Source organism: Saccopteryx leptura, chromosome 6 (genome assembly GCF_036850995.1).
Source record: "Saccopteryx leptura isolate mSacLep1 chromosome 6, mSacLep1_pri_phased_curated, whole genome shotgun sequence".
In the NCBI taxonomy this organism is placed as follows: Eukaryota; Metazoa; Chordata; class Mammalia; order Chiroptera; family Emballonuridae; genus Saccopteryx; species Saccopteryx leptura.
Window position 1 is genome coordinate 53,437,350 of NC_089508.1, and position 10,645 is coordinate 53,447,994.

Below are 10,645 nucleotides of genomic sequence, written 5' to 3' on the forward strand. Positions count from 1 at the left end.
CCCCTTTGTCATATATTCATGAAGAAATGCGGTGATTAGCTCCCACCCTCCTTTTTTATTTTTTTAATATACAAGAACAGTTTGGTATGCTAAGCAAATAAAATTTAGCTCACAACCGGATTCATATTTGTTAAAGTGAGTATTTATTCTTTGTTGACGGTTAATTAGATACAGAGGTACCCACATAACTGATTGAATTAGTCAAGGCAAACCGAGGTATTAGAAAGCTTTGTTGACGGTTAATTAGATACAGAGGTACCCACATAACTGATTGAATTAGTCAAGGCAAACCGAGGTATTAGAAAGCAACTCGAAACTAGCTTTGCCAGAGAAGGATTACAGAAGGTGACTAGGGAGCCATCCCGGCAAGAACTGGGGTTCACACCAGATTCTAAAGGCTTCCTGTGGGGCAGGCCTAGGGCCCGTGTGGCTCTGGAGCCAGCTTTGTTTCCCCTTGTTATTTATTTGCTGAAGCAGTAAGGGTATTAGTCTGGATTATACTGGTTGCATCCCCATGGTGGTGTTTAACATGTTTTCCTCTCCTCTCTATTCTTGTGAACGAGTAGTTTATAGCATTATATTATTTTCTATCTGTTAAAATACCAGTGCTTATTCAGAAATTTAGTGACTACTGGGAAAAAATGTATAGAAAAGGTATAGATTACCTCCAGTTTTATTAACAAGATATAGTCACTGTCAAGAATTGATTTGACCCCAGAAATTCTCTTACTTTTTGTTGTTTTAATACCTCCTAATATCCCCTTGCTCTTACGAATAAATTTGGAAACTGTTTCCTAGTGTTTAAGAGCAAGATTACTGCGCCAAATCTTAAAAGATCCTTTCATTATTTGAAATAAGATTAGCTATTTTATTCTTTAGAGACCTTGGAACTAAAGCTTTTCTAGTATTTTTAACATGGAAAACACAAACAGCAAAATAGCAATTGCTAACAACTTGAATGCATTCTGGTCTGTATACACGAAGTGCTTAATAAGCAAGTGAGTGGTGGATGAACACACCTAGCATATGGGAATCAGAAGAATTAGAACGTGCATTGAAAACAGTGCATGCATTGAAAATATTTTTTCATTGTTTATTTTTTCTTAAATTACCTTTAATATTTTTAATAGAACAGTTTGACATTTTATCAGAGAATTTACGAAAGTGAAAGACTCTCATATCATTTTCTCATCAATTTTAATGGTTTTATGCTTTGTTTTTTAATAATAAATAGGATCCCTGTCAAAATTTGCCTTACCTGGGAAATCAGAGGTGGCATCTTCCTGCAACACGAGTAATACAAATATCTTCCAGAACTATGCAATGGAGGTACAACTTTAATCAAAAGAGCATTTTTATGTACTGCTTTTTGAAATTTATGTTTTTTAAGTATTGATGGTCTTAGATAGAGTAATAAAATGTTAAATAAGTAGCATCTGAAAATTTCAGTATGTATTGTCGCATCTGTATAAACTTCAAATATCTAGTATTTCAGATTATTGAAGTCATACTACGTTACCTCTGTTTACAAAGTTTCACGCTTCCTTTGTGACCTATCAACATATAGAAGCATTTCTGTTTTCAACATTTATAGTCATTCTTCGTTAGGTGTATGTTCTCTTTGAATTTTTATTTTACATCTTAAATACAGCTGACTTTTCTGTGCGAGACACTTGTTTGAGGAGGGTATAGGAAGCAGCTCAGCGTTTGTGTCAGCTTTTTTCATTCTTTGTATCAGATTGATGTAGATATCTGCTGGATGTGCTGCCCTATCTCATTTTCTTATAATGAAAAAGTTACTCGTATTTACCTTTAAATTTTTTGCCCTAATTTTTTAGTAAAAATTGCTTTCAAATACATTTGTGAGATTGGTATCTCACACTAACTTGCTTAAAATTGGAAAATAAATTTGTATGCAGCTGGAATATAAATGATGAGTACTGATCTTGCCATTTGTAAAGTTTCTGGTGACTTCAGAAATTTCTATATTTTGTTAATGTAAATACAGTATTTATATTTATATACAACAATACTTCTTAAACTGTATAGTGACAGACCAGGAGTTTATTGTTTTTTTAATTTCCAATATGTCATGGCTGATACTCTTGTAAATTTGTTGATCACACACTCAGAAGTTACAGCAATGACAAATTACTTTAAAGGTTCCTGTGTCGTCTTCTCAACTTCTTACCTCATCACAAACCAGTAAGAGTGTGAAGACCAACACTTGTTTGGTGACCTGTCTACACTCTGAGTAGCATAGATCTCTATGTTATTACAAATACTTATTTTAGGTATTAACAACTTAATGCTTGTGTTTACTTTTCCATTAATAAAACCATAGCAGGTTTTATAGTAATTATAATGATTAAAATGTTCACTTAAATGCAAGTTTCCTTTTCACGCAAAAAATTTGGACTAGATGTAGTTGAAACATATAGTTAAAGATGAGTATATTATATAGTGCACAATGGAGTTCATGTTTTGTTTGTAGCTTCTGAATCCTTTTGAGTTCTGGTTTCCCCGTAGATTTATGAATCAAACTGACTTTTTAATTTATGATCTGCACTAACCAGCTTACTCTACACAGTGCCGTTTCCTCCCACAGGTTCTCATCTCGAGTTGTTCTCGGTGTAGAACTTGTGATTGTCTTGTCCACGACGAGGAAATCATGGCTGGCTGGACCGCAGATGATTCCAATCTCAATACAACATGCCCGTTTTGTGGCAATCTTTTCTTGCCCTTTTTGAATATTGAAATAAGAGATTTAAGACGACCTGGAAGGTAATGATTTATGCTTTTTTCCTTCATGTTTAAGGGGTCGCCTTTCCTGGAATCTCTCTTTTCTCAGTAAGCTCCTTTGATTCCCATTACAGATACTTTTTGAAGTCAAGTCCATCTACAGAAAATATACGTTTTCCATCCTCCTTTTCAAGTCAGACAAGGCAGTCTTGTATCTCGACGTCAGCCTCTGGTCTTGACACATCTGTTATCTCTGTTCAAGGGAATTTTGATTTAAATAGGTGAGTATGATTATGTGAAATGATATTTTAACAATTATACATGTTTTTGATCATGACAAAAGTTAGCTGACCATTTTAAGGTTTAGATTTCTATGTATAATAGATTCATAATCTTAAATTCTTACATCTAAATAAAATAATATTAAAATTATTTAATACCCTAAATGTTTAAACCATTATAGTTTATGCTCTATGAATTCCTAGGGTGTAAGCTATATAATTCATATAGTACCATATTTACTAGTATTTTAAAGGTAGACATTTTGTAGAACACTTGAAGATTATAATGAATTACCTTTCTCTTGTCTCTGTCTCTCCAAACATTAAGTTAGTGCTATTAGAATATTTAATTGTCTACTTAGGAATATTGAATAATCTAAGAAAACATTTGGAGGTTTATGTTAAAGGAACTGATTAAACTAAGACTTACACAGTAAGCCTAATATAAGTAAATCTAAGCTTAAAACAAATGCATAAATCAACTTCATTTTGGAGAAGTGCCAAATATATCATAGATACCTGGGCAGATGAAGATATATTGGTAACTGTGTGTGCAAAAGAAAATGCCCACATAGTACTAGCAGGCTAACATGACCTGTTTTAATCCTAAATGCGTAGGCAGCAAAATCACAAATCTGTGTGTGCATTATTTTTCATGACAGGTCTGTTGTAGCCTTTTCTTGGACTGCCACTATCTTGTGAATAGATAGGAATCTCCCCACTAGCTGAAGGAATATGCCCATTTTCTCTGCTTTGTGTCCTCTGGACTCACTGTGTTGCCTGCTATATAAAAATTGTCTGTGAAATGTTTTGAATAATTGAATGACTCTTGAATATTTAAAGTTCACTGGATAAAAAGGAAATTTAACATGACTAGACTACTTAAAAGTATATGCTCTTGCCCAGCCTTAGCCTGAGCTCCTTGAATTTACTCTGCCCTGTCCAGCTCTGGTGCTAAAGAGAAGAATATGGTCTTTCAAGATGAAATAAAGTAAATCTAGACAATGATACGCTTTTTGTTTTTTTCATTGCCCAAGCAAATCTAAACTCCTGGAAAACACATACACTCGAAGTATTCAGATCCCTGCTGATCGGTCAAAAACAGCTATATCGAAGTGTCCAATATTCCCAATGGCCAGGAGTGTCAGTACTTACGGTTCCCTGGATAAGGAAGACCCCGGAGGGCAGAAGCTCATTCCTACCGGCAGCCTGCCAACTACTTTACAAGGACCTACAGTATGTATTTGGTGTTTATAAAAATTTGAACGTTGTTGATTTACATGATTTTGTTCACCTTGTCCTAAACAGCCTTATTAGCTTTAATTTTATTATTATCAAGAAGAGTCTCTTGTCCCATGATACAAGCACAGTGTCTTTCTACTTACATAAAAATCATTGACAGGAGTTTTTTTTAATGACTTAGTCTCAGCAGTCTTGTATTTGTCATTTATGGTTTTTCTTTATTCAACAGGATTCTTTAGGATTAGAATGGCACCTCCCAAGTCCAGATCCTATCACTGTCCCATATCTTAGTCCTTTAGTGGTGTGGAAAGAACTTGAAAGCTTATTGGAAAATGAAGGCGATCATGCAATAACAGTGGCAGACTTTGTGGACCATCATCCAATTGTTTTTTGGAACCTAGTGTGGTATTTTAGACGTCTCAACTTACCCAGTAACTTACCCGGGTTGATTCTTTCTTCTGAGCATTGTAACAAGTATTCAAAGGTATGAGAGTAAAAATTAAGTATTGTCAGCATTGTAATGTTTGCCTATTCCTAATGACAAAAAATTAATGTTGATGCTATTTTAATAACCATCTTAATCATATCATTCTAATTGTATTTACAAATAATTTTTCTTCTTACAGTCTTAAGTCATTTTTTTTAGCCTCCTTGTAAATTTATACAAAATGGGCCTGCATTTTTGTTTTGGCCTCAAGCATAAACTGTAAATGACTCCTAAGAGAAAAGTTTGTAAGTTGGCCCACTCATGTCTCGTACCTCCTTCAAAAACAGGCCTAACAGTTTTTTAAGAGAATGTCTCTAATTTATATTACAATCATGTGCTACCATTCTTTTCATTCCTTTATTCTGAATTTTTGCTTAACATTTAGGTAATCAGTTTGTTATATATTCATTTGTATTTTTGATATGTTGTTCTATAAAGGAGTTTTTTATTTTTTCATATGTCATCACCACCACTAAATTGCAGTCTCTAAGTTCAGAAGCTTTGTCTTCTCCTTTCTTGCACTTTAAGGCTCTGATTGTGCACAAGCTTTAGATTTTCAGTAAGCCTGACGTGTGGTGGCGCAGTGCATAAAGCCTCGACCTGGAACACTGAGGTTGCCAGTTCAAAGCCCTGGGCTTGCCTGGTCAAGGCACATATGGGAGTTGATGCTTCCTGCTCCTCCCCCTTGTGTGTGTCTCTCTCTGTCTCTTTTTCTCTCTCCTCTCTCAAATGAATAAAGAAAATCTTTTAAAAATTTAAAAAAAAAAGATTTTCAGAACGTGATGAATGAATGACCGAAGGTTAACTCAGTCAGAATTCTCTGGGCTAGGGCCTTGGGCTGCTGGATCTATCTTTGTTTGTACCCTCGGTCATAAGCTGGGAGAGATTAGCCCTTCATCCTTCCTTTCTCACTGATCTCAGTACTTTGTAAAATCTACTTTAGAGCAGAGATCACTTTACTTTAGAGATTAGATTCTCAATTCAGCCCATCTTCCTTCAGTCCATATAAAATGCCTACAAACCAGTCATTTTCTCTTCTCTGTCTCTCTTGCATACATACATCCTACAAAATATTTATAAGGGTCTTTTTAAGATATTTACAGCCCTGGCTGGTGGCATAGTGGACAGAGTGTTATCCCAGAGCACCAAGGTTGCCAGCTCTATCTGAGGTCACCAGCTTGATCTGGGGTTGCCTCACTGGCTCGATCCTGAGGGCACCAGTTTGACCCCGAGGTTGCTGGTTTGAGCCTTGGTCAGGGCACGTATGAGAGGCAATCAATGGGTGCACAACTAAGTGGAACAACGAGTTGATGATTCTCTCTCTCTCTCTTTCTCTTTCTCCCCCTCTCTCTCCCTCTCTCCTTCCCCTTGCTTCCCTCACCCTCTCTGAAAGAAAAAAGATATTTACAAAACATTATGTAAGGATCATTAATGAATGTTTATTCTTCAACATAGATTCCCCGCCACTGCATGTCTGAAGATAGTAAATATGTTTTAATACAAATGCTATGGGACAATATGAAATTACATCAGGACCCTGGACAACCTTTGTACATCCTCTGGAATGCCCACAGTGAGTGCTGTCATATAATGCTGGCTTTGTTCATACGAGAGTGATCTCTACTTACTTTAAATAGCCTAAACAAATGTACAACCAACCTTTATTTTACTGTACTACTTTTGTCTTACAGGTCAAAATCGTACTCTTTTGTTTGAGAGTGAGTGTTAAGTTTGATGTTTTTAGTGCCATTCTTTATGGAGGTCGCCAGTTTTATTGATTTTTTATTTTGTTTGTGATTTTAGTAGTGCTGTGTCTGCGCTGGAGGGGCTGTTTCATAGAGTTCTGCTCTTGGCACATGGCTTATCCCAAAATCTTTTTACTTTTTCGCTATTGTTACCTCCGGGGCTGCTGCTGTCATGATGCTCTTCCCAGAGGCTGTGTATTCAAGAAAACAGTTTTAATTTTTGTCTTTGAGGCCACAAAAAGCTTTAGGCCTATTTTTATTTTTATCATTATTTGTTTTATTTTTTTCCTTTTTTCTTTCTTCATTCTTAAATTTCTATTCTTTTATTTTTCTTAGTTTACTTTTAGTGCTTTGTGACTTCATTGATAGCTGTCAGTTGCTGCTTAATTATGTTCTGCTTTATCCACAGAACATTTCCCTTCACTGCTCTCCTGTTCTCTTACAGCCCAGAAGTATCCAATGGTCCATTTATTGCAAAAGGGTGATAATTCATTTAATGAGGAACTATTGAAGAATATGGTAAAAAGCATTAAAATGAATGATGTCTATGGACCAATGAGTCAGATTTTAGAGACACTGAATAAATGTCCTCATTTTAAAAGACAGAGGTAAGTCATTATTGTAAATGAATGTATTATTCCTCTAAGCATATTAATATTGTTGGCTTAATAATTTGTTAGCATATCTTATGCTCATTAGCATAAAAGTTTTTGTAGAGTATAAATAAACTACATGCATAGTAATACCTTCTCCATTCTTTCCTCCCCTCAGGAGTTTATATAGAGAAATACTATTTCTCTCACTTGTGGCACTGGGAAGAGAAAACATTGATATAGGTAATTCAGCATAATGTGTAACATGCAATATTTATATAGCATAGTATAGTTTTCATATTGGTCATCTTTATTATTTTAATATTAAATTATATTAATATAATAGAATTGTTTCTTTGATTTTTTGATATGAGATACTTTGATATTTTGGTAATATTATTAATAATAATACATAATAAAAACTAAAAAAAACTCCCATAGGATCCACAATCCCACTTCTGGGTATATACTCAGAAGACTTGAAAGTGGGGTCTCAAAGAGATATTTGTGAAGCCATGTTCACAGCAGCACTACTCATAATAGCTAAAATGTGGGAACAGCTCAAGCATTTATTGACATATGAGTGAATAAAAAAATGTGGTATATGCATACAGTGGAATATTATTCTATCTTACAAAGGAAGGAAATTCTGAAATATGTCACCACAAGACAAATACTGTATGATTCCACTTACAGAAGTAGAGTGGTAGTTGCCAGGGGCTGGAGGAGGGGAAGATGGGGCATTATTGTTTCATTGGCACAGAGTTTCCGTTATTCAAGATGAAGAGTTATTGGAGATGGATGGTAATAATGGTTGCACATTATGAATATTTGTAATACCATTGAACTGTATAGTTCAAATGGTTGTAAAGGTGAAGGGATTAAGCAAAGAGTAAAACTCCTAGACACAGACAATGGTATGGTGATTACCAGACGGAGAGGAGCTTTGGGGGAGGTAGAGAGGTAAAGGGGATAAATGGTGATGGCAGGGGGACTTGACTTGGGGTGGCGACCACACAATACAATATACAGATGATGTATTATAGAATTGTATACCTGAAACCTATTTTATTAATCAATGTCACCCCAATAAATTCAATTTTAAAAAGATAATGAATTTTATTTATATATATTTTTCCCCAATTTAAATTTTTTTTTTAATTAGCATCTTAAAACTTTAAATTTCACTTTTCTGTGTAATCTAGCTCTAAATGCTATGCAATTTTAAAGTCCCCGTGTTCCAGCTCTGAAATTTTGTGGTCTTTTAGTTGTCAGAAATTACCTCGAGATTCCTTCTGGGCTTTTAATTTTGCGGTTCTGTAGTATGATAGAACTTGATTGTTGTCAACATCAAATAAAATTTCTTCATGCCTTTATTTCTTTATGGAATTTTTCAGATGTATTTGATAAGGAATACAAGATGGCATATGATCGTCTCACACCTAATCAAGTCAAAAGTACACACAACTGTGATAGACCACCAAGCACGGGAGTGATGGAGTGTCGGAAAACCTTTGGAGAACCTTATCTTTAAAGAGAGAGAGAGAGAGAGTGTGTGTGTGCGTGTGTGTGCGTGTGTGTGTGTGTACTTTAAGTATGTATTGTATAGTCAATGTATAAAATAACACTTTTAGACTCTAAATGTTTTTTCTTCAATTTTTGAAAATGAATTTGTAAATGGTTCAGAATGTGCATATAGCTATGTACAGAATGTTTTAAGATGAGAATAGTGACAAATGGGGAGAAAGCCACTTTGTTTCTCATTCTTTTTATTTTTTTCTTTACTTTACCTGTAACAAGTAATTATTTTTGTGATGAGGAAATCCCTAAACAAAATTAGTTCCTGTAAAATAAAACAACTGTTTTATGGTTTCTCTTGGAAGAGACAGATTGAAAACTCATGTATAGAACTTAAACTAATGTAGGGTCAGAGTATCTCCTGTTTTCATAGACTCGTCAAGTGTTTTGACCATGAAGTTGTATTATACATATTTTAAATTGTTTATAGTAAGTTGATATTTTTTTAATTTTTAAACTTAATATAGCAAACTTAAAGTGAACTTAAACTTATGAAGCAAGCAATTAAGTGCTTATTTTCCTTGTCTGCTATTTGAAGTAATTAGTACAGCTGAAGATCTCTATATGTATATCTATCTATCTATATATGTATAATATATATATATTTTTATTACTTGGGAGAATGACTCAAAAATGTCAGTGCTAGTGTCCGTGTTGTCCTAGAATTGCATGTTAGTACCCCTACGCCTGACTGCAGTGGGTGAGTCACGGCGAGTGTGCACATCGCCCAGACCGACTCACTGAGCCTTGTGGATGGAGAGCCAGAGAGTGTCAGGTCTGCTTCTGCAGTTCTGTTCAGCATACCACAGTCATGTTGATAGACAAACACAGTACCCAGGGAAAACAGTTTACAGAGCCAAGTATCAATGTACGTTTTAATATTCTACGTAAATACATTGGAAAATGTCAATTTATTCTAAATTTTAACCTTAATATTTAAAATATTGGCTATGATGCAAATTGTACTATATTTATTAGGAATATGGCCTACTGGAGTATTCTGTTAATATTATATATACATATAAATATTAAAAATATATTTTCAGAAGTAGAAAAGTAATTACTCTCTAAAAGTAAAGCCAGAGAGAATTTTCCATATTGAGGAACTTGACTTTTCAATAAGCCTTCAAAATCTGAAGTTGATGGAATCTAAAGTCCAGAAATATCCAGAAATCAGACAGTAAATTGAATGTTTACGTACCATGGGTAAACTCTAAAACAGACTAAAAAATAGTTTTAGTCCCATTATTTCTAATACCACTTTTATGGGGTAATTTCTGATCAAGAGTATTCTTTGGCTGTTAGAATTATTTATAGATTTTCAGTGTGTGTGTGTGTGTGTGTGTGTGTGTGTGTGTGTGTGTGTGTGTGTGTGTTTGCACACATTGTCCTTAAGGAAGGAATTCCCTAGCCAATTTCAAAGGAAAAAATGGATGGTACCAAATTATATGTGTAAAGTCAGTCGAGACCCAGATATTTAGACTGGAGATATCAAGAAGCCCTGAGACTTAGAATCAGTTCAGTTGCAGAAAAAGCACCTTTTGAGTTCACATCATTAATGAATATCACCAGGCTGAAACATTTCACAGCTTTCTACTCTAGTAAATAATGGGAGAGTTTAAAAAATGTAAAATTTCAGTTCAGTTAGTTTGGGGCTGAACTTGCTTACTTGAAAAATCTGGTGCTATGCACATATATCTGCCTCTCCTTTGTAAATACCACTCCAGTTTTATCTCTCTCTTTGAATCCAAGCTTCACATTCTAAGTGAGTCTTGTGTTTTCTAAATCACTTGAAAGTTGTCAAGTGAGAAACATGATAGGTGAGGCTTTTGCATTGGCCACAAACATCCGTCCAAGCAGGGTTCCAGGGTCCTATTCCGGGTTGTTTGGTGTTTGTTTGTTTTCCCTTATAAGAACAGCTTTCACTATTGTTTACCTTATTTTTTAATACAATATGAATCTATAGTTTATTGATTT

General features: G+C 34.7%; 1 protein-coding gene across 3 annotated transcripts in view; it reads left to right on the top strand.

Moving 5' to 3' along the window:
- Positions 1–10,332, top strand: part of DENND4A (DENN domain containing 4A) — a 128,083-nt gene extending 117,751 nt beyond the window's left edge. For all 3 annotated transcript variants that reach the window (XM_066343722.1, XM_066343723.1, XM_066343724.1), the window contains 9 exons: positions 1,235–1,329; positions 2,609–2,784; positions 2,877–3,023; positions 4,061–4,259; positions 4,495–4,749; positions 6,208–6,325; positions 6,943–7,105; positions 7,269–7,333; positions 8,488–10,332. In XM_066343722.1, the coding sequence (XP_066199819.1) occupies positions 1,235–1,329; positions 2,609–2,784; positions 2,877–3,023; positions 4,061–4,259; positions 4,495–4,749; positions 6,208–6,325; positions 6,943–7,105; positions 7,269–7,333; positions 8,488–8,624 (1,355 nt within the window). In that variant the 3' untranslated portion in view covers positions 8,625–10,332. The remainder of the gene's footprint in view (positions 1–1,234; positions 1,330–2,608; positions 2,785–2,876; positions 3,024–4,060; positions 4,260–4,494; positions 4,750–6,207; positions 6,326–6,942; positions 7,106–7,268; positions 7,334–8,487) is intronic.
- Positions 10,333–10,645: the final 313 nt, after the last annotated feature.